Below are 21,540 nucleotides of genomic sequence, written 5' to 3'. Positions count from 1 at the left end.
TGTGCTGAGCTCCCTCCCCCTGCAGCAGGTTAATACAGCTCATTTCAGAGACTAATCTTGAAATTTTAAATTCCAATGCTTGCAATTGAAATACTGTTTGGAGCAGCTGCTCCAATGGTAACCTGCTCTGGAAAACATCTCGAGGAAGCAGCTAGTTTATTTTTATATGAGTTATAATATTACAACCACATATCTGTTGAGATTTCCCAGCAGAAAAAGCACAGAACAGGAACGTATGTTGGTGTTGTAAGGGCACAAATCGGGGTGTCAGAGTTGATTTCACACCTTGAGCTGTTCTTCAGTGAAACACAAGAAGTGCATCGCTCAAGAACGTTATCAGCTTAGCGCTGCTCTTCGTTCAGTTTTATTGTCCAGCACAGCAAACCTCTGCCATTCCACAGCCAGCAGGATGCTTTCGCCTTCCCAGAGCCAGAGCCTGGATCCTTTATCCAAGCAACAACTGTGGAAGACACCTTTCACCTTCAGCGTTCCTTCCTACAGCGCCTACCTATGAGCTGCTGCAGTTCCTGCAATGCATGCTACTAACAGTGAGGCCCAGCAGTCATCAGAGGACAAGAGCAGCCCCGAGCCATTTGCTAAATCAGACCTGACAAGCAATCAGACATGCCTAGATTTGATAGTAAGTTTCCATACTTGAAAAAAACAGGATGTAACGGCTCATTTGGCAAAAACTACTTCATTTTTCCCTTTCTGTGTGTCCAGCTCTTCCATCCAACCCTGCCATGGCTTTTGAGATGCACGCCAAGGTTTGTTCTGGAACAGTTTGGGCTGTAACGTAAGGAGCTGCTGATTACCAGCTCTGGAAGCAAACAGCAGTGCTCCTCACCTGACTCTGGGCTCTCCAGTTTTCAGTTCGCTGTTTTGCTCTGCTATACATTTTGCTTCAGGTTTAGAGGGTGAAGCTATCCGTTATGCTCTCGGTGATGGTTAGAGGGAATCGGGACGTTTCAGACAAAGCAGCAGCTCTGCTCTCAGAGCCATGCACACCTCCTTCCTGCAAACAGCACCAGGATGTCACTTCTCAGTTTCATCTGTATGGCACAGATGCAGCTACTAAATAATCTGTGGGAGAGGAACGACAGCTAACCCTAACCCAAGCATCAGAAATAACTGCAATTCAGGGTTAGAATTAATGTTTGGGCTAGAAAACTCATCTGTTTTCTAGTTTAGGTTCTTAACTAAACTAGGTTTAGGTTTTTAGGGAGCACGTATTTTGGTTTCTGTCATTGTTTAACTAATAGAAATCCTGTTAAGAAAATGTGAAGTAAGAATATATATATATGTATGTACATTTACATCCTTCTTAAGAAACTTAGCTAATGATTCAAGGCCATCACGACTACCAATACCAACCACTTCAGTATTACCTGGTTTCTTACTGAAAGCACCCTTGGCCTGCCCAAAGCAAGTATTTTCAACTGAAGGACTAATAAGTCAGCATTAATGCTTTCAAAAGCATTTTTGAATGATTTAGAATACATAAAACCATCAGCTACGATGCTTTCACATGGACCAGGAAGCATCACTCATCACATGCCAATGTGGAGCAGTTGAAAAACGAGGCACAGCATTCAGCAGAAGCCAACGTGCAGGAGAAAGGTGTCAGACTTTGATCCAAAAACGTCCACAGCTTCTCAAGGATCTTGGACTTAGTCAGTGTGTTCAGTGTCAGGAGTTGGGGTCAGAAGCAACTCTTTCAGATTACCTTTGAAGAACTGTGTCAGAATGTCATCCAGGAGCTCGCACCACCCTTCCTGTGTTGTGCCATGTAGCTGCCATTGGATTTCAAACCCCGTTACCAAAAAGTGATACTCACAATACACGCTTGATGTCAGACACAATTAAAATGTAACTTAAATAACACTCGGCCAGGCTAAGAAAACAAAAGTGATAGAATGTATTTCAAACACTGCATTTATTACAAAGGTGCAAAGAGTTTATGCCATTTCTTTTGAAGACTTAGGTTTAAACTACAAACAACATACAAAGCTAGTGTACAGTATGTAATAAAGTCAACGATTCTCTAGTAAATTCCATAGGACAGAGTACTGTACTGTATTGAATTCCACAGAACCAAAGGCACTTACAGAATTAAAAAAGAATTGGACTCAATGTTTAAAATGGGAATTCCCACTTTAATGGTGGGTAACTGGTGGCATGTGAAGACATTGGTTACTGGGACTAAAGCATGAGCAGTGCCTGAAACACAATGTATGGGCCAGGTTCTCCATCATTTGTCTAACTGCCACATCTGCTTAACCATAAGAGAAGAAGTTTAATTGGATTGCACCACGGTAATAAAATTTGGTCCTACACCACATGGTTGGCATTGATTTATACATTAAGCCAAAACCTGATTAAGTCTTCCAGTTCTGAAGCGAGGAAAGCAGGCCATTTTCTCTTCCGACATCCAGTTTTGTAACAGTGACACTACAATTATTAACACGTGCAGAACTGCTTTCTCTCTTCACTCGGACACAGTTATCATCAGCATATGTTTGCTGGAGGAAAGCTGTAAGTTTTCATGCTCCTTAAGCCTGTCCCTCACCTCCTCCCACCTCCCCCCATCCATCCGCACACCGACCAACCAAGCTGCTGGAGTCTCTGCTGTCCTGCATGAACAAACACACGTGGGCAAGTTCTTCTGCAGAGAAGGGATTGCTTCTGCAGCTCCTTGGTGCCCTCCCCACCCCAGATATCCCAGATCCTCTGCATGGGAATCGCTGCCCATTTTTGGGTGTTCTCACAGAACTCCCAGCAGCGTAAGGAAGCACTGCCTGATTTTTTGGCTTGCAGGGCAGGGAAGAGGAGGGACATGAGGACCTAAGGCATGCCTGCTGTGCGAGTGCCTCTTGGCACCGCTTCATGCTATTAACTCCAGCACAGGGCTGTAACAGAGGGACGTGGCTTGTTGTGAATACTGACACTAAAAAACTTTGTTCAGGTTTGTCCTGAAATGCCCTGAAGACTTTTTCTTAATCATTGGAATAACCTAGAAAACAGACCCAAAAATCGGTTAGAGAAGGCTGCCTCTGACAGCAGCAGCTTCCACCATCCTATGAGGTAAAACAGCATTGTTGGTTATTCAAGTTCACAATTTTTCAAACAGAAATACACCCTAAATGTAACATCATGGGACAAGAGGTTTGAAGGCTGCTCCAAGTACAATCAGCGTGCGAAATTACAGATTACTTCACTCGTTACATGGCAGTGAGGGACAGCATGGTCTGCATCCAGCTCCACAAGGAACGACATGCATTTCAATGCAGAAAGAAACAGCATCAGAGAAGGTGCGAAGGAAACCATGATTTGTTCCCGAATAAACCAAATAAAACCAAAATAAATCCCCTCACTGTGGCAAAACACTGACAGTCATTTCTGCTCAATGGATGGCGATGGCGCTACCCTATTTCCTCCATTGTACTCAACAACGTGTGACTATTCAGCAAACCAAGCCTTTGTCCAATATTTTTTAATGAAGAACCCCCCCAGGTTTTCAGCTTTTGACCTGTTTGTTCTAAGGAATGGCAGAAGGTTTGGTTCTATTGTCAATTTCTAGCTATAAACTAAAACAGCCTGAGAAAACACCCAACAAAGGCAGTTTGCAAGCCTTAAAATTGGGAAATAAAACAAGGAAGTGACCAACTCATGCTACTCAGCACACAATAACGCAACTCGTCAACACAACCGAACACGGCTCTCTGCTCTCACCACAGGCAGACGTGTTCCAAGAAAGGTTCCCTTTTAAGTGATGGATGAAATGCGTTAGGTTGGAGCTGCCCTCATTAGAGCAACCTCAAAACAAGCAGAACATTTTCACCCAGCCTCTCAGAGATTGTGGTTTTATGATTCTGTGCAAGAGATCGCTACAGCTGTGGGTGTTTGACACAGCTCACGGAGGACCATTCCTTTCTACCACCCTTCAGAATTATTGCACGAGAAATTTATTGTGGTTCTTACTTCTGCAGCACCCCTTCTGCGTTCTGAACACAATCTCTTTTCGTATTTACTTGAGGTATAAATGAACAACTCCTGCCAGAAGTACTGAAAGCGCTTAAAAACAAAGAAGATACGGAGGTAACGTTCACTTTACTTAGACAAAAGATTGCTGTCTTCCAGGATAACATACTGCAGCTGCATGGGGCACGGTGGCAGAGCTGTTCAGTAGGTGGGCTTCTGAGGATCCACGTACGCAGGGTTGTAGGGGGGCTGGCTGATGGGGTACGGTGCTCCAGCACCAGCTGCAAAAGCAAAGCACAGGAAAAGCAGGCTTGTGAAGCTCAGAATTCTCCATCTAACATGACAACTTCTGCAGAAATGCACAAGCAATGGGAGGAACCTGACAGTACGCGGAGAAGTGAAAATAAACCACTGGGCAGAAGAAGAAGGAGCACCTTAGGATTCCTTCAGCAGTACGATTGTGTCAACAACTTCACTGCCAAACTATAATGGATTTTAAGAGGCAGCCCACCACCACCAGGCACGCTAAAGGCTGAAGAGTGTGGCCCAAACCACAAAAGCAGCACTCAGACAACACCCTCACTTTCTGGCACTCTGAGCCAAGCTGCTCCGAGGCAGCACTTCATGAGGTCTGCCAGGCAGCACAAGGTGGTTCAGATAACGCAGCGCCTGCTCACACTGCCAGGACGCACAAACGTGGCTGTGAGCTGCTCGTCTTCAAGCTGAGTGGGTTTGGCTCCTGTGTGACACGGCAGGTATTCTCCCTCCTGCACATGACCTAATTAAAGGCTGCCCCTTGCCTAATAGGCGAGGAAAATAATGGAAAAGCTGTCTTTTCAGACTGGCGATATGGATGATCATTAAGGTCATTTCCAACCCAGCTCCATCATTCAGTGATTCTAGTTTTGGCCTCTGAATAGCTGGGAGCCAAGTGCAGAGAACAGCTATTACCAGCACAAGGCAGAATCAGCAGCAGCAAGGCTACATGAATGCCATGCTATGGAAGAAGAAAAGCAGAAGGAAAAACAAATTGCCAGCCATCAACAAAGTTGTCTGAAGGTGATGAGTCTGCATATTCCCTCTATAAAAATAATGATTGATAAAATACAGATACTAGCAAAAGCCACCTGCGTATGGGTTAACCTTCAGAATTAGACTATGTTATGTGTTAACTGGGGGTTAATTGGGGGTTGGAACTACATGATCCTTGGGGTCCCTTCCAACCTGGGTGATTCTGTGATTCTGTGTAACTGGGCTTTGATTTCAATAGGAAATTCCAAGTGAATTATTAAAACATTCTGCTTCTACTCTACATTACTAAAACATCCTGCTATCAAAACATTCTTACCTGCCACTGTTTCATGGTAGGCCGGGGGTCCTGGCGGCTGCGTGGGATAGGGGGGAGGATACTGAGCAGGGTAGGGTGCGACCGGCATCCCCGGCTGTGGCTGGATGGCCACGGGCTGGTATCCCTGGTACGGAGCTGTGGGGTAGCTGGCAGGCACTCCGTGCGCCTGTGGGTACGGCGCGTGAACCACTGTAGTGGCGGTCGTGGTGGTCACAACAGCTGCAAACAACCAAAGGAGCGTGGTTAGCGCCGGCGGCTCTCGGAGGCTCGCCGGCACAGCGCGGCAGCAATGTAAAAGCACGTTCTCCTTCCAGAAATTCTTTTCTTCCTCTAAAATCTGGGACAGTTTCATTTTCGAAGCTCCACAGCAGTTCTAGAAATTCTCTCTGAATATCCTTCCATTGAGCTAAGCGGTAGCAAGAGCTCACACGAACCAGGAGAGCAGCCGGTTTACCTCCTTGGTTCTCAGCCACGAAGACCAAAGAAATCTGTCCTTGGACTGAACCCTGCAGCCAAGTGATCCACCATTTGGTAGAAGACTGGAAAAACTACCTAATGTAGAAAATGCTTTCTGTTTTAAAGGATAAAGGTGCTACAGATCTCCCTCTGCAGACAAGACGCAAAAGGAGCTTCCTTTCACATGCACTCTGCATGCTAACACATCTATGCCTCTCTGAACAGTCAGAAAGGCAAATCAACATCAATTTCAGAAGGGAGGACAGTGGGTTATTGGCTCATCTCTCTTATTGCAGCACAGCACTTTCTAATGAACTGCACGTGACCTTCACCTTAATTCTACAATTACAAACATTCAAGGCTCCACTTCTTGCACAGGGAACAACAAACCAACCCTCTTGTTTTACTCGATTTCAGCCTTGTCATAAACACGCTCACTGCTTCTGTGACTGCATGCAAGATAATCTCAGCTATACTCTTACTAAATACTCTTATTGATACTTTAATTAAGACAACTTCCCATTAGTGCTTCCCTTCAAAATGCTCATTTTAAAGTTTGATCTCAGAGGACGAAGACGGTATTTTAAGCAACTTAAAGGCTTGCTTTTCATGTTTACCTACTGCCACTCTTGTAGCACAGCAGTAAGAAAATATTACTGCGTTGTTTTCCCTTTCTATGGGAATAGAATCTTCCAGAAAAAAATGTTGAAAGCTGTGAAGGATGAGAGGTATATAAACACAGAGGTACTTACGCTGCGGTCTTCGGCATGCTTTGTACAGGCAGCAACACGAGCAAGTGAGGCACAGAATTATAGTAATGACAATCACTGCAAAAACGATCACTCCAATCGCAACAAGGGTTCCAAAACTGCAAGAGAGATGCCAGCACAAGCAGTTAGTCTCACTCATCTGACCACCATCCACCCAGCTCCCTGCAGCTACTGCACTGCCTGCCTCCCTGTGCTGTTTATCACACAGGATGAGCACATCCAGTGCTCAGCACCAAGCCTACGTTGGTCTTCTTGTTGGTCCTGTTGGTCTCGTTGTTGGTCCTGTTGGTCTTCTCTGGCTACGTGACTTCCTAAAAGACCCCTTTTTGGAAATGCAGTGTCTAGGCAATAGTATGTCTTTCTGGGGGTCAAATAATGAAATGAAAGGCAGAACAGTGGGATCTACGACCTCTGAAGTGTCAGTTCATGTGATTTGTTTGCTATGCCTGAGATAACTGAAGTCTTTCTTCCATGGTGGCCAGAGTCTCCTGCATTTTTTATTTCATATGGAATGCATCAGGCAGCAGTTTTGGAAACAATAGCAGGAAACTGCTCTTGATGAAGAAAACACACTAAAATAACCAATGGAGAGCTGTTGCAACATCCATCCTGGTTTTGTTTCTTCATAGACATTTTGGCTACAGAACTCTCTAGTTTTCTTCCTGTTCAGCCTCCTCTTAACATCTTTAAACAAAATGGCATCTCCAGGGCCCCAGCAATTTTTTTGCTTGGCTACCAACCAGACATTCAGCGTGAAAAGCATTTCTGGCTGCAAATCACACCAGCAGGTTATACCACTGACACTCAAAGAAGAAAGCAAAAGCAACCCATTCTGTGCCCAGCCAAAATTCACTAGAGCTCACCTCACTGCCCTGGAGCAACCCAACTCTCTGTGAGCCAACACTGAGCCTAAGAGCTGACAAACAGAGTAGGTTCAATCTAAAATGCGTGTTTCTCCCCAGTAAAGGTCCCATCACTTTTTCTCCCCCTATTTCTACAGGAGCTTGAAGAATGCAACCAGAACAATCACTTTATTAGTGACTGAATGTGTATTATCCCTCACAATTTTTTGCATGGATTTTGTGATGTACTAATCATAGCATGATGGCTTTCCTTGTGATGCCCCAGCTCTGCGCCTGCAGTTTGCTCACTGTAACTGCACCCAAGCATTTCCACATCAAACAGGAAGCAGGAACTGCTGCAGCCTTCTGAAGTCACTGAGACAGCATCAGAAACACTGCCAAGAAAGCAAACAGATAACTGCAACACAGCTGCACAAACACGGAGATGCACACATGCCTTGTCAGCTTTATTTGCACTTCATAGAATTACAGAACAGCTTAGGTTGGATGGGACCTTAGCCATCAACAAGAGATTCTTCCTCTGGCTCTTCTCAGCTAAGGAGGAAAAGGCCTTTTTTGGTAGTGAATGATGCCGAGGAAAAAAGATTCCCTTGCCAAAGAAAGAGATGACAAACAAGACGGATGCTTCACTTCTGCAGCCAACAAAACTTCACCAAGGGCTGGGCATCATCTCAACAAATCTGAGAAATGGAGAAGACCAAGTGGAGAGAGACCTACCCACCACACATAAACAGGCACAGCAGGAAACCTGCACGGGCTGGTTCATCTTTCAGGACCAAATTCAGCTCTGTTACAAGAGAGCTAACAGAACCAGCTGGCAGCCAGCAGATAAGCACAGGTCGCTCTGAAGCACAGGCTCCTCTGGCTTATTGGTAACAAACCTCTCTCCTCTCCTTGCCTGTTTACTCCCTCTAATAAGGAATGAGGTGATAACGAAGCTCAGGGAAACAAACCAACCACCACATCCTTGCTTTCACCGAGTTCTTAGAAACGCTTGGTGCATTCTTACCATGTCTGCAGCTTTGCTAAAACAACACAACAGCTGCACGATGACATTCTGCATGCATTTTCAAAGCAACTGAATGGAAATATGCATTAAGAGCACAGGTGTGCCAGGTTTGCACGTGTGAGCACTGTGATTCGGCTCTGCAGACTGTGTGCTTACTACAGGCCAAATTATAAGCTTTCAAAAACAGCCAGGGAGCAAAACACAGGCATGAGTTAGTTCTTCCCAGGGACTTCTAAGGAGTGTGCACGGCAGGATTGCTGCTGGTGTCTCCGTCACTGACCTTGCAGCAGCAGCAGAACTCCCCTGCTGCCAGGCTGGGCTGCTGTGAGCTCAGCTCTTGAAAGAGCAGAAGGCACTGAGACAGGAAAATGAACCCATATGTGTGCTGAACTTGTACACTACAACAGCACTGCTGCAACGACACCCCATCAACACTGGAGCTCTTCATAAATACACTTTTCCCTTGTGTTTTCTACTGCTAGTTCTGGCAATTCTTCTGACATATCTTAACGGTGCACCTGACTGTAATATCTGTTCTTTTTCTGCCAAAGGACTGCTGACCTGAGCATCTCCCAGCACACATCTGCTGGCACTGTCACGATGCAGAGTACGTAATGATTACAGACCCACGGAGCTCCCACGGGTAAAACTACTGAACAAAGCACAGGAAGGCTTCAGAAAAAGACAGAAGGTGGAACCCAAGAGAGGCCCAAACAGCTCTGTTTGAGCTCTATGAGATGGGATACTCCACACACTGTACAAAGCCTCTTGCTGTGTGCTAGCTCCAGAAAGTCTGTACCCCTCTCTGCTAAGAAACCACTGCTTTGTTTGTTTGCTTTCAACTCATGAACTCTTCTGAAAGGTCTCTGAAAGTATTAAAAAAACAAAACATTCATGCTAAGTAACTGCTCTCCTGCCTCGTACATACACACATGAAAACGAACAAAGGACTGCAGCTTAAAGACACCTCCTGGGTGGTTCAACAAACAAAAAACCCAAACCAAACAACAGCCAAGCCACGAATTCACCTTACCCCATGGATCCTGCACACAGATGTTGCAGTGCAGGAATGGAAGCAGCCGCAGCCCACGATCAGAGTGCTCTGCTGGTGTCCCGCTCTGAAGGCAAGTTTTCAGACTCCTGCATGATATACCATCGTCTCTGCATAAACCACATGCTTACAAACAGCTTGAGCTTATTCACTGCCATTTCCTGCTTCTCTCTCCTCACATAATAAAAGCTAACTTTAGCCAAGAATTTAACTGAAGACAAAAGACAAGCCTGCCAGCAGTTTTATCGCCGCAGCACAAACTGTGAGTTTCCATAGGATCCATAGAAATTAAATATGAAGAGAGGACTCCCTTGTCCTATCACCTCGCTTTGCCTTGCTCCCCTTCTACTCTTCTCCTGCATTTGGAAAGCTCTAAGTCATTATGTCCTCAGCATACCCTGCAGACTCATCTTACCTTTAAGGTACACTGATAATCACACATGAGTTTACATGAAGGGAGGTGATGAGCGCCTGATTCCCCCCTTTGGGTACTGAATGAGACATGAGTGACAGCTTAAAAAGGAACCACCAAACCCAGGATCCAAAAGGTTCGCAGATGATTCTCAAGGCAGCCCTTTTCCATATTGGAGGCCTCAACCATACACGTGAACCAGAAGGAAGCGTGAAATGCTCTGAACGCATTTAAGGCCTGAGAAAATATTCGAGGTTCAACTCCAGTAACATTTTTAGAACTTTTCAGTCACTCATAACCCTAAAATTGCCACACTTTGTAAGCCCTGTTGTAAAGGAAGTCACTGTAGCACGAGCTGCTGCCATGAATGCATTTTTGCCCAGGTCTGCTGGCTGAAGTGCCATTGTGTTCCAGCAGGGTCAACACTGCTGCAAGCAAACCCACCCACCTTCAGCACCAAAGTGCCCGTAAGCTGTATGAAATCCCTGCTCCTACAGACCATAAACACACTGCAGCTTGATGTTTGACTTGCCAAACACCCTGAAACCGCCATCAGAGGAAGTTCAACCTGGGTTACACCCACTGGCTTCCCTAACCACAGAACGCAGCTCTGGTGGGGAATGGACACATGAATCATGTCATCCCCGTTACAAAAGATGGAAGCACACTGTTGGGACTGGAGCAAAGTCTACATGAGATCCATTAATGAGTCCATACAAGGAACTGCTTCTTCAGCCTTCCTCTGGTCTGGAGCTGCAGAACCCCTCCCTGTCTGAGGGCTACCCCACCTGTGTTTGCTCTGACAGTCTCTTGCTGAGATAAGCTGTGTCTGAATGCAAGCCATATGGAAAGGGCTCTGCAGGGAGGAGAAAAACAGTACAGCACAGCGTTGCTGTATTTTTTACCATGCCTACAGAGGATGCATATGGTTAAAAACATCTAAATTGAGAGACAGCATATTAGCATAATTGCATCTTCCACAGTTAGAACTGCTGAGTTTTTGGGATGCTTAGCAGGCTGTCATTTCAAACAAGGGTGGGCAGAAGAACGTGGATTTTCTCAGTTCCAGAGAAGAACCACGTTGCAAGGCAGCACACAGATCGGGAGCAAGCACAACCCCATGAGAATGTCCTAGTGTCCTGTCCCTGCTGACTGAGGCTTCCCAGAAGGCTGCTGCTCCCTTTTCTCATCGCAGAAGGATGCACAGCCTTTCCTCAGGCATCACTGTATCCGTTACACCATCAGCTGTAATTTCAAGGCAGTAATTCATTTAGGAACAGAATGCAATTAACTGCGCACAACGGTAATCTCGTTTGCGTTTTGGTTTAGAATGACTGATTATCAGCTGTGCCAACTACAATATTTGCCTCTGTGCCTCTGACAGAGATGTTCTGAAACACCCTGCCTCGTTACCTACCCAAACACTGTGCTAATGCTAATCCAGTTGAAAAGGAATAGAAAGTGAAACACCGTCAGTGTATTCACTAACAGTGGGGGTTGTAAAGATGGCATATGGGCATTCTGTGTGTGTGGAAGAAGTGGCAGATTTAACAAATTTAATGGCTGCACTTTAATCTTTAAGAATTAACCAACGACAGAAAGCATACGAATCCAAGTTAACGCTGACTTGTCTGTGCAAAATGCTTAATCTGCTTTTAAGTGCAGTCCTGTGGGAAGCACAGTGCTTCCAAGCACTTGAAAGTATGTCATTACGGCACTGCCAAGGAATGCTATTTATTGCCTCAATAAACAACCACAAGGTGACTGCAGGATGTTACACGCTTGTGTTTGGGACTGCACCGAGCTGCCAGAGCGCCGTGCCCTCCTGCCTCAGCGCTACCTGGAGCTCAGCATTAAACACCGAAGGAAGTTACCACCGAAGGACAGCAATGAAAAGAAACCTACTGACAACTGATGCTTTACCGGAGTTTCCCAAAGACCTCCGAATAAGCACTGTAAAAAGAGCAAGAGGACGAGCGGATGAGAACTCCCAGCTGGACAGGACACGGGAAGGCTGCGCTGCCAGCCGACACAGCCAGGCCCTCGCACACTGCCGCAGGATCAGAGCATCACTGCCGCAGGTCCGCCCAGCCGCCAGGAGACAGCGCACCTGGCCCGGCCCCGTAAGGAGCCCGTGCGGCTGTGCCAAACCCTCCCAGAGCTGGAAGGCGCTGATAAAGCCCGATCTATGAGCGATAGCCGGAGCAGTAACTTGAGTAGGAACAGAGGCGGTGCAAAAATGAGGAACTAAATGCTTTCTGAGCCTTAAGGCGGTATCGTGTGGAAACAATCCTTCCCCCTCCCCCCTCCTCTGAAGGGCAGTGTCCAAGCTGGTATTTGCACAGGATGCCCAAGCTGCTTCCTGTCATCTCCCCTCCTGCTTAAACCGCCGAAGGAGTGAGCCGTGCCCATCCCGCTGGGGACACAAAGGGACGTCTCGGCTGACATCAGCCCTTCTGCACAGCGAAGCATTAAACAAACCCCGTCACTGGGAAGCAAGTTGTGTTTAAGAGAACCCGGCACGGAGCTGCAGGGTGGAGCGCACCTCACCGGCAGGAACCGGAGACAACTCCAGAGGGACACAGCTCGCTTCTTACGTAAGAAGACACACTGGGCGGTGTGAAACAGACGGGAAAGCTTCCAGTGACTGCGGGAAGGGCACAGGAAGCGCTCCCGGGCTCCATTCCTGATGTGGAAACCCCTTCGCTCATGGAACCCAACGCCATGAGTCACGGGGGATGCGGTTTCCCTCTGCAATCACCCTCAGGGTGGTTTTCCAAAAGCAGTATTACTGCGAATGTGGAACTATTTTTATTTTTAATGAAAGCGGCATAACCGAGGAGAGGCTCGGTGCTGAGCTCGGTGCGCTCTGCACAACGCACCGGTACTGCAAAGCCGCGAGGCAACTGAAAGAAAGCAGCAGCTCGATCGAGTCCCACCGGCCCATTTTCTCAAGGCGAACCCATAACGACTCTCTTTTCAGGCAATGCAAGGCGGGCAAAAAATCCCATTACGGCACCTCAGCTCCGCTTCCCGTGTTTTGTCATTCAAAAACGCGGATCCCTCTAACAAATCCCCAAAAGCGAAGGGCTGGTTCGGTTTGCTCGGTGGTCTTCCTGCTTCTTAAAAGCTCGTCCGTACGGGAAAACACAGACCTCCCAGAATCTTCCTCTCTTTCCTTCCTCCAACACACCCAATCCCGCAGGCCGAAGATGGGAAGCCGATTTGCTTTTTTTTTCTCCCCCTTCCTCTCCCCCCCCACTCCCCCCCAAGCCTCATTTCAGCTACACACGCGGCAGGAACGAACCGAACGCGGCACGCAGCCCGAGAGGACGGAGCAGCGCCCCGCAGAGCCCCGCGCCCCGTCCTCCCGAGCGCTCCGCGCAACCCCACGCCGCCCGCAGGCCCCGCGCCGCCCCCCGCAGCCCCCGCGGCCCCCAGCCCCGCTCACCCCATGCTCATCGCCGCCGCACGCTCGCCCCACGCCAGCCGCGTCACGCCGCCTGCCCGCCCCTCGCAGGGCGGGACTGACTCGGCAGCCGGCGGGGCTGTTTCGCATCGGGGACGGCGGGGGGTTTGCCGTGTGATAGGAGCTGCCGAAGGTTACTAATGAAAGGTCAATGATGTTTCGAGTATTTGGTTAGATGATGGCAGTCCAGCTATCAGGCGCCAGAGAGCTGTCTTGGCCGCGGTCTGGGCAAGATGCCGCCAAGCCCAGTAGGGAAGGCGGCCCCGTGGTCCCAGCCCGCAACGCCGCCTGCCTTGGGAAAGGCAGAGATGAGCGAAACCGGGAAAGGCGCGTGGGATGCCCCAGCTTCGTTGTGATGGCCGCTGGGGCCCGGGGGCAGCACGGGGGGCTTGTGCGCGGCTGCTCCCGTCACTGGGGCCGGCTGTGGGGAATCGCATTCTGACGTTGGATCCAGGATGGCTGTGCAGGTAGGCAGGACGTGGCTGCCTTGAGTCGGGAAAGGCAGAGAAGAACAAAACTGACAGTGGCATGATGGAATTCTGTTTTATTGTGATGGACTATGGATGACTTTGGATAGCACTTGGAGCTTGCACGCAGCAGCTCCTGCAACATCAGTGGGGCCGGTGGTTGATGTTCTGGGCCCCACGTGGAAGCCGGGAGCGGCTTCGCCCCCGGGCTGGCCCACGCCGCCTGGACCGGCTCCTGCGGCGTCTTTGGGGCTGTCTGTTGTTATCTGCAGCCCGATGGTACAGAGGCGAGCGGCTTCGAGTCCGGGCCCGCCGTGTCTGCCTGGAGAGCAGCTCAGGCACCTGGGAATCATGATCTGGTTGGTTGGTGGTGCCGGAGCTGCTGTTGTCCTGTCCTATGGGGCCTTGGGATGGCCCCAGTCCCTGCTGGCTGATGGTGTTGGGGCCAGCAGTGTCCAAATTGGTGCTGGAAGCTGTAAGGGGAGACAGGAAGGTGAGCAGGACAGATCTCCAGCCCTGCGGTGGGACAGGGTCCCATTCCTCAAGGGTGAAAGGGATTTGAGCAAAACCTCGCCTGGCCCCAGCCCAGCTGCACGCAGCCGTTTGCCTCTTACCGGTGCCCTCTCCAGCACAGGCGCTGCACTCCCAGCTGGTTGTGCTGTGACTCAAGTTGGAGCAGCACCGGTGAGTGCCTTGTGCGGCACAGGAGCTGCAGAGGAGCAGCTGCCAGGGCCTGGGGAAACAAATGGGTTGTGGCCGTGAGGACAAAGTGAGCTGAGCCAGGGAGCGCCCGGCACAGCTCTGGTGCCCAGTCTGTGCTCTCCCAGCCTGTGGTGAGGCTGCGATCCCACGCCGAGCTCCAGAGGGCTGCTGAGGTAACTCACCCCACTCTCTCTGCCTGCTCCCTGCCACCGGGGTAACGGCAATCACTGGCATCACAGCGCCGGTGCCTAACTCCAAGAGACATGTAGGCATCGCTGTCCTCCCACGCTGGTTGTCTGTTAGTGAAGGGAGGGAATGTGATGAGCACCCACTCCCACTGGAGTAAAGGATGACCTTGGCCATCCCTGCTTTTCCACCCCAACCATGTGTCCAGTTTCTCTGTGAAGCTGAGGCCAACGCTCACAGGCAGCAAAGAGCCAGGCCTGCTGGGGCCATCCCTGAGCAGGCACAGCTCTTGTGTATTCCCATCTTGAGAGCAAGCTGAAGTATACAAACCTATTTGGGATTCGGATCCCCATGGTGAGCATGTCTATCAGAAACAGGTCTGAGTCTCTGCACAGAGGACACTGGAAGCAGTGAAGCCCAGTGTTCAGAGCCATTCCCTGCAACAGAAATATAAGCAATATGAGCGTGAGCTGGGTCTGGTGCTGCTGAGCACCTGCTGTGCCTGCTAGGCAAGGAGAGGGCTCCTACCTGGATGCAGGCCCGGTGGAACCAGGCATGTCTGCAGGCTGGGCACACCATGGTGCTGTAAGACCTACTGTCCCCCACGGGGTCCATGCAGATGATGCAGGTTGTGTCCTGCATTGGTGTTGCCTCCACTGCATGCCGTGGGATGTGCTCCCTGCAGAAGGACCTGTGGGAAGATAGATGGGAGGGATGGGCAAGATTAAAAGTGCTGTGAGGAGGGCAGAGGAACAGGAAGGAGCCCCAGGCCTTGGCTCTGGCTCTGTCAGGCTGCTGGGAGTTGTCATGGTGAGGTGTCTTTGGCTGGTGCTGACAGCAGGGGTTGGAGGCTCGCAGGCGATGCCTGGCAACCCTTACCTGAAATCTTCAAAGTACTGGGTGATGCATTCACCCTCTGAGGCACAGGGGAGATGGAAGCTGCGGTCACAGCCCATCTCTGCACAGGTGATGGTGGCCCCCCTCTTGCCACAAACAAAGCAGAGCTGTAAAGAGCAGAGCATTTCCCATCAGCTGCAGGCTCAGGGCCTACGCAGCGGGCCCCGCACCTCTGTGCAGGGCACGGGATGGGGGCAGGGCTGGGTGGCACTCTGCAGAGCTGCCTGCTGAACAGGGCTGGTCTGCAAGAGCAGGGATTTCTCTTGGGGCTGGCTGGAAGGGCTGGGATTGCTTTCCCTGGACCAGGCTAAGCTCGCCATGCCCCTCCTGGCACCAAGCTCCCTGTTCCAGTCTGGTACTCACCATCTGCTCTGCCTGTCTCACTGTGTGTATGAGGTGTTGACTGCAGTTATTCTCATCATCTCCTTTTTTGTGGATGTTGGAAAATATCTGTATGGCAGAAGAACATGATCTTGTTATGGCAGAAAGGAGGCATCGTTTGGAGGATGGTGGAAGGAGCCACGAGGAAACTCACCCAGCAAAATGCATGGAAATATATCCCATCCACGACAATTTGGCGCCCATAGATGTCTGGTTGAGCATCTGCCCGACCACAGAGCATGCATGCTGGAGAGGAGAGAGGAACAGCAGTGAGTGGCTTGCATGGCCAGGTGCCCTGGGGGCTGTCCCAGGGGCTGCTGTGTGCCGGCCGTGCCAGCTGAGGGGCAGGGCTGGTGGCCGTAGAGATGAAGGGACACTGCAGGCCCAGCAGTGTACTTAGCTCTCACCTGGCTCCGCTGAGCCAGCAGCCTCCTGCGTCCCCTCGGACATCGTGTGCACAAACGGCAAGCACTCGCAGAGTGTCTGTCCCAGCAAAACCAGGCTTTCTCCTCCGCGTGACAACCTAAGGGAGAAGCGGGACGAGGCTGAGTTCTCAGCTCAGGCCCCGAGCGCTGGGGAACCCTCCTCCCTGGGCAGCCTCAGGCAGCCCCTTCCTCCCTGCTCACCTCACCAAGTCGCACTGAGCTCGGCCTGAGCCTCGCAGCCTTGGCTCTGTTCTGCACCCCGTGGGTCACAGTGGCCATTCCATGCCACCCTCTGTGATGCCATCACATCTCACAGGGGCTGAGGGCACCCTGGCCAGAGGCTTTTGCCACCAGTGCAGAATGAGGGGCCCCCAGTGCTGGCCATGCAGCAGGCAGGAAGGATGGCCTCCCTCTGCCTGCTGGCAATGCTCCCCATGCCAGAGACCACAGCCCTGGAGCCACATGAGGCCACCCCCACCCCTCCACCCCCAGTGTGTTCCCACCTTCTTCATGGCGCTGTGGTGGACGCTCACAGGCAACAAAGGTCCAGGCCTTCGAGGCAACTCCCTCAGCAGGAACCACTGCGGTGTGCCCTGGTGTCGAGAGCAGGCAGAAGGACACCAAGCCGAGGGGGGTCACATCCCCGTGGAGGGCAGGGCCTGGTGTTGCTGAGCTCCTGCAGGAGAGGGGTGGGCTTCTCCCCTGGCAGTGAACAATGACGGTTCCTCTGAGCCACCTGTTCTCCAGGCTTAAGATTCCCAGTTCCCTCAGCCACCCCTCGTACGACTTGCAGAATTAAACGGTAGACCTTTTAATACATTAATTTGTCCTTTGCATCTTTGTCATTTTCATTTGCAGTGCGGTGGGAACATATCCCAGTGCTCCCAAAGCCAAGTGATTCCCACCCTCAGGCTGGCCATCTTCAGGAAAGAGAGGCGCCAACAGGCACACAACTCCCTTTGTGTCTTCTTTGAACAGCACCACGGCTGTGTCATACATAAAAACTGTGCTTCTCTGCTACAGCCAGGGAGGAAAGAGAAGGAGAACTCCCTGCCTGGACCCTCAGCTCCAGCTGAGAGCTCCCCATTGCTTCAGCCCCTGAGCAATCCTGCTCCGTGGAGAAAAAGCTCAGACAGGAGTTAGTCCTTTGCTTATCACACACGCACACACAAAATAAAATAAAATAAATTAATAAATAAGCAAGTTGCTTTATTATTTTTTTCTTTTTTAGCTAAAACCAGCCCTCTGAGGGATGGTAGGATTATTCTGTGACTGTTTGCTGAAGTCATGATGTGGCACCAAAGCCACCTGGCCCATAGCCCCTCCGGTTCTGTTGTGAGTGCTGCCCGCGGAGCTGAGGCTGGGATGAACTTTGCTTTTGGTGGAAAGATGCACAAAACGGCTTGGAAGTGGATGGGGGACGGCCATTTCCATGAGCTCACCCTGCTCATCCTCCCCTCTGCTCTGCTGCTGTCCCCATGGCCCTTCACCATTCCCCTTACGGGCTGTGATGGCAGCACACTGCATACCACACAAGGGCAGGCTGGAAAACTGAAACCCCTTTTGAGGTTTGTGTGATTAAAAGCACTGTGAAGATGGCTGCAACACAGGAGAAGGACAGCTGGAACTGGGAATGGTGCCTTGGGCTCCCCGTGCTGCTAGGAGCATGCATTCCACACTGCCCACTCTAATCCTAGCCCCCAACCCAACCCTAACACTAAAACTCACCCTAAATCTCACCCTAACCCTGACCCCCTCAGAACTAGATGGGAACTTTTTATGCGCGCGCCCTCCGTCCACCAGGGGGCGCTGTGTGTGCGGGAAGGGTGCGCTCGGTGCGCGGGGCGGAGCGATAGGCGGGGCGCGGACCGGACCCGCGCGGGACGGAGCGGCAGAGGGTGAGCGGCGGGGCCGGGCCGCGCCGGGTGGGCGGTGGAGCGCGGGGCGGCGCCGGGGGGTGGCGGCGGCGGTGCCGTGCGGAGCCGCGCGGTGCGGGCTGGACCGGCCGCGGGGCAGCGGAGAGGAAAGCGGGGAGTGCGGGGCGGGTTGCTCAACCCCACGGGCCGTTGGCAGCGGGGTTCCTCTTTGAGTGCGGCTTCGCCTTCGAGCGGCAGCAGTGGGAGTGAGGCTTAACGAATGCCTAAGGAGGGGACGGCGCCACATGGCACGGCACGGCACGGCTGTCGCTTTGCTGGCCAGGAAGCTGCTACTGTGCTGTGCCCGTTGGAGTGATGGTAGTGACATCGCAGCACAGGTGCTGAGCTATTACTTCTCGCTCTCCCTGCAGTGAGAAGAATGAGCCCCGTGCCGGAGGAGCTCAGCCTGGTGCCCCTGCATCAGCACCCTGAGCTGCTGGAGGCCTGTGCCGAGCTGCTGGCCGAGGAGTGGGGCAAGAGCCGGGCGCTGCGGCTGCATGCTCTGCAGCGCTCCTCTGACGCCTTCCCCACCTGCCTGGCACTGCTGCGGGCACCAGCCCCTGCCGAGCCCGCCTGCCCCCGTTGCCTGGTGGGACACGTCCGGCTGTCGCGTGTGGCTGGGCAGCCTAATGGCCTCTTTGTGGAGAGCGTGGTGGTGGCACGGGCACTGCGGGGCAGAGGCTACGGGCGGCAGCTGATGGAGGCCACTGAGCGTTACGCCCGGACCCGTGGCTTCCGCTGCCTGCACCTCAGCACTCATGACAAGCAGCAGTTCTATGCCCACCTGGGCTTCGTCCCGGCTGAGCCGGTGCAGATCGTGCCCTTCCTCAGCCCTGCCATGCCTGCTGCGGCGCTGCGGGCCTTCGCTGTACCTCCCAGCCCCACAGCTGCCACCCCAGTGGTGCCTGCAGCCTCCCAGCCCCCCTTGCCACCTCCCACCGTCCCCCCCCCACCTCCTCTGCCACCCTCATCCCGAGCAGGGGGAGGCCCAGCTGAGGACGGTGGGCAGAGCCTGCAGGAGAGCCCCCACCGTGATACCAGGGGGCTGCCCATCTTCTGGATGAAGAAGGATATCTGAGGCCTCTGGGCACAGCCGGTGATTAAAAGCGAGCGCGGGCAGAGTGCCTGGTGCTGTTCTTCTGGGCCAGCTCTGACAACCAGACCTGGGGTAGAGGAGAATGGGGACAAGGGAAAGGGTGGCCATGCCTCAGGCACAAACCTGGCTGCTGCTGTGAGAGGCCCCAGAATGGGAGTGGGAAGGTCAGGGAAGCGTCTGCCCCTGAGCAGGGATCAGTGCTGTCTTTGCTGTGTCATGCGGCCACCTAATCCCCAGCTGGCGGCAGGCACAGGGCAGCAGCATGCAGCCCTCCTCCCCTTACCCATACGTGACGGGCCTGGGGGCTCAACCTAGCCACCAAACGGGGACAAAGTGGCCACAGTGCCCCTGCTCGGAACCGGGCTGGGAGCCAGGAAGGTCGCTGAGGTGCCGGGCAGGACTTGGCTCTGGGCTCTGTGGGATTTTGGGTACCCACCTGCTGCTCTCTCCCCACAGGCAGTGCCCCTGGGCATGGGGCCGGTGCTGGCGCTGTGGGCCTGGCTGGTGCTGGGGACCACCGGTGGGGAGAGCCCTGTGCCCACAGCCCTGGCAGGCGGGCAGCCCTTCGCCGTGCTTTGGAACATCCCCAGCGGCCGCTGCCAGCGCCGCTTTGGCGTGGGGCTGCCCCTGGCCGACTACGGCATCGTGGAGAACCAGGGCGGCCGCTTTGCAGGGCAGAACATCACCATCTTCTACAAGAACAAGTTTGGGCTGTACCCCTACATCTCCCCGCAGGGTGTCCCGCACAACGGGGGCATCCCACAGCAGGCACCGCTCCGGGCCCACCTGGCGCGGGTTGCGGGCGACGTGCAGCTGCACCTGCACCCCACGTTCAGCGGCCTGGCTGTGGTGGACTGGGAGGAGTGGCGGCCGCTGTGGGCCCGCAACTGGGGTCCAAAGCGCATCTACCAGCTGGCCTCGCAGCGATGGGCGCAGAAGCGGGGCCGGGGGTGGCGGCAGGCCCGGCGGGCCTTCGAGCGGGCAGCGCGGGCGCTGATGGAGCAGACGCTGCTGCTGGGTCGCAGCCTGCGCCCGGCGGGACTCTGGGGCTTCTACCGCTTCCCCGACTGCTTCAACGGCAACTGGGCCAAGGTGGCCAACTACACGGGGCGCTGCCGGCCGGCCGAAGTGCGGCGCAACGACCGCCTGCACTGGCTGTGGGCCGCCTCGGCCGCGCTATACCCCAGCATCTACCTGCCGCCGCTGCTGCCGCCCGGCCTGCGCCGTCGCTACGTGCACCACCGGCTGAGCGAGGCTCTGCGCCTGGCCGCCGGCCGCCTGCCCGTCGTGGCCTACTCACGGCTCTCCTACCGCCGCTCGCCCCGCTTCCTGGAGCCGGTAAGGCCGGGGGGTGCTGCTCGGTGTCCTGGCGTGTCCACCCAGCCACACAGCCCCCTGTCCTTGCAGGCTGACCTGGAGCACACCATCGGGGAGAGCGCGGCACTGGGGATGGCTGGAGTGGTGCTGTGGGGCGACATGTCATACTCCCAGTCAGCTGTGAGTGTGGCCACCGCTACCCCACCGGAGCCGAACACTGACAGGCTCAGGAGGTGCCTCGGGGTGCCCCGTGGGGCCGCTCCTCATGGCTGCCTCCCCCCTAGGAGAGCTGCAGCAGCCTTCGCCACTACCTCGTGTCCACCCTGGGGCCGTATGTGGCCAATGTGACAGCAGCCGCGCGGGCGTGCAGCTTGGAGCAGTGCCACGGGCATGGGCGCTGTGTGCGGCGGCAGCCCCAGGAGCTGAGCATCCTGCTGCACCTGGGTGTGGGCTCCTGGGCACCCTTCCGCTGCCACTGCTACAACGGCTGGGCTGGCCAGGACTGCATGCAGCCGGAGCCGCAGAGCCCTGCCGCCTGCCCTGTGCTCACCCATGGCCTCTACGGCCACCATGGCCCCCAGACGCCTGACACCTGCCCGCGGCGCAGCAGCTGGGGCTGGTGAGCAGAGCTGGGGGCTGCTGTGCCAGCACCGGTTTGTCCCGTGCTCCCGTTTATTTAAATCCCGTTTATTTAAATAAACCATCCTGCTGCAGCTACATGGTCCTCACGGGCAAAACTGAGGGGAGCCTCGAGGTCGGGTACACAAGGAACCCCTGGTATGGCTTAGGAAGGA

General features: G+C 53.1%; 4 protein-coding genes across 6 annotated transcripts; 2 read left to right on the top strand and 2 right to left on the bottom strand.

The window, feature by feature from the left end:
- Window positions 1-1,919: 1,919 nt before the first annotated feature.
- On the bottom strand, window positions 1,920-13,441 carry SHISA5 (shisa family member 5). Of its 2 annotated transcripts, XM_048957537.1 has the most exons (5): window positions 13,342-13,401; window positions 9,461-9,567; window positions 6,538-6,653; window positions 5,330-5,548; window positions 1,920-4,262 (listed from the first exon to the last, which is right to left on the bottom strand). In XM_048957537.1, exons 2-5 carry the CDS (start codon window positions 9,463-9,465, stop codon window positions 4,183-4,185), a joined length of 420 nt encoding a protein of 139 aa, XP_048813494.1. In that variant the 5' UTR covers window positions 9,466-9,567; window positions 13,342-13,401; the 3' UTR covers window positions 1,920-4,182. The 2 variants fall into 2 exon arrangements, with proteins under 2 accessions (XP_048813494.1, XP_048813493.1); XM_048957536.1 differs by lacking the exon at window positions 9,461-9,567 and having other exon boundaries at window positions 13,342-13,441.
- A 529-nt stretch (window positions 13,442-13,970) lies between these two features.
- Window positions 13,971-14,891, bottom strand: LOC125698769 (uncharacterized). Its single transcript, XM_048957534.1, has one exon. The coding sequence runs from the start codon at window positions 14,889-14,891 to the stop codon at window positions 13,971-13,973; it is 921 nt and encodes a 306-aa protein (XP_048813491.1).
- Window positions 14,892-18,227: 3,336 nt separating this feature from the next.
- On the top strand, window positions 18,228-19,414 carry NAA80 (N-alpha-acetyltransferase 80, NatH catalytic subunit). Its single transcript, XM_048957811.1, has 2 exons — window positions 18,228-18,315; window positions 18,705-19,414. Exon 2 carries the CDS (start codon window positions 18,713-18,715, stop codon window positions 19,409-19,411), a length of 699 nt encoding a protein of 232 aa, XP_048813768.1. The 5' UTR covers window positions 18,228-18,315; window positions 18,705-18,712; the 3' UTR covers window positions 19,412-19,414.
- A 473-nt stretch (window positions 19,415-19,887) lies between these two features.
- LOC125698886 (hyaluronidase-3-like) lies at window positions 19,888-21,463 on the top strand. 2 transcript variants are annotated; one of them, XM_048957810.1, is made up of 3 exons: window positions 19,888-20,767; window positions 20,837-20,926; window positions 21,031-21,463. In XM_048957810.1, exons 1-3 carry the CDS (start codon window positions 19,901-19,903, stop codon window positions 21,367-21,369), a joined length of 1,296 nt encoding a protein of 431 aa, XP_048813767.1. In that variant the 5' UTR covers window positions 19,888-19,900; the 3' UTR covers window positions 21,370-21,463. The 2 variants fall into 2 exon arrangements, with proteins under 2 accessions (XP_048813767.1, XP_048813766.1); XM_048957809.1 differs by having other exon boundaries at window positions 19,888-20,926.
- The last annotated feature ends 77 nt before the right edge of the window (window positions 21,464-21,540 follow it).

The sequence above is a fragment of the Lagopus muta genome, chromosome 11 (genome assembly GCF_023343835.1).
Source record: "Lagopus muta isolate bLagMut1 chromosome 11, bLagMut1 primary, whole genome shotgun sequence".
Taxonomy (NCBI): Eukaryota; Metazoa; Chordata; class Aves; order Galliformes; family Phasianidae; genus Lagopus; species Lagopus muta.
Note: the sequence above shows the minus strand (reverse complement) of the source record. Positions and strands in the feature narration are given on the sequence as shown.

What these genes read in the sequence shown, in the direction of transcription:
- SHISA5 (XM_048957536.1), bottom strand. An exon ending in AGCATGCCGAAGACCGCAGC is followed by an intron (nt 5,549 to 6,537) that starts GTAAGTACCTCT and finishes GGTTGTTTGCAG; the next exon opens with CTGTTGTGACCACCACGACC. An exon ending in CTACCATGAAACAGTGGCAG is followed by an intron (nt 4,263 to 5,329) that starts GTAAGAATGTTT and finishes TTGCTTTTGCAG; the next exon opens with CTGGTGCTGGAGCACCGTAC.
- LOC125698769 (XM_048957534.1), bottom strand. Translation starts at nt 14,891, where the DNA reads ATGGCCAAGGTCATCCTTTACTCCAGTGGGAGTGGGTGCTCATCACAT.
- NAA80 (XM_048957811.1), top strand. Translation starts at nt 18,713, where the DNA reads ATGAGCCCCGTGCCGGAGGAGCTCAGCCTGGTGCCCCTGCATCAGCAC.
- LOC125698886 (XM_048957809.1), top strand. Translation starts at nt 19,901, where the DNA reads ATGGGGCCGGTGCTGGCGCTGTGGGCCTGGCTGGTGCTGGGGACCACC. An exon ending in TGTCATACTCCCAGTCAGCT is followed by an intron (nt 20,927 to 21,030) that starts GTGAGTGTGGCC and finishes CCTCCCCCCTAG; the next exon opens with GAGAGCTGCAGCAGCCTTCG.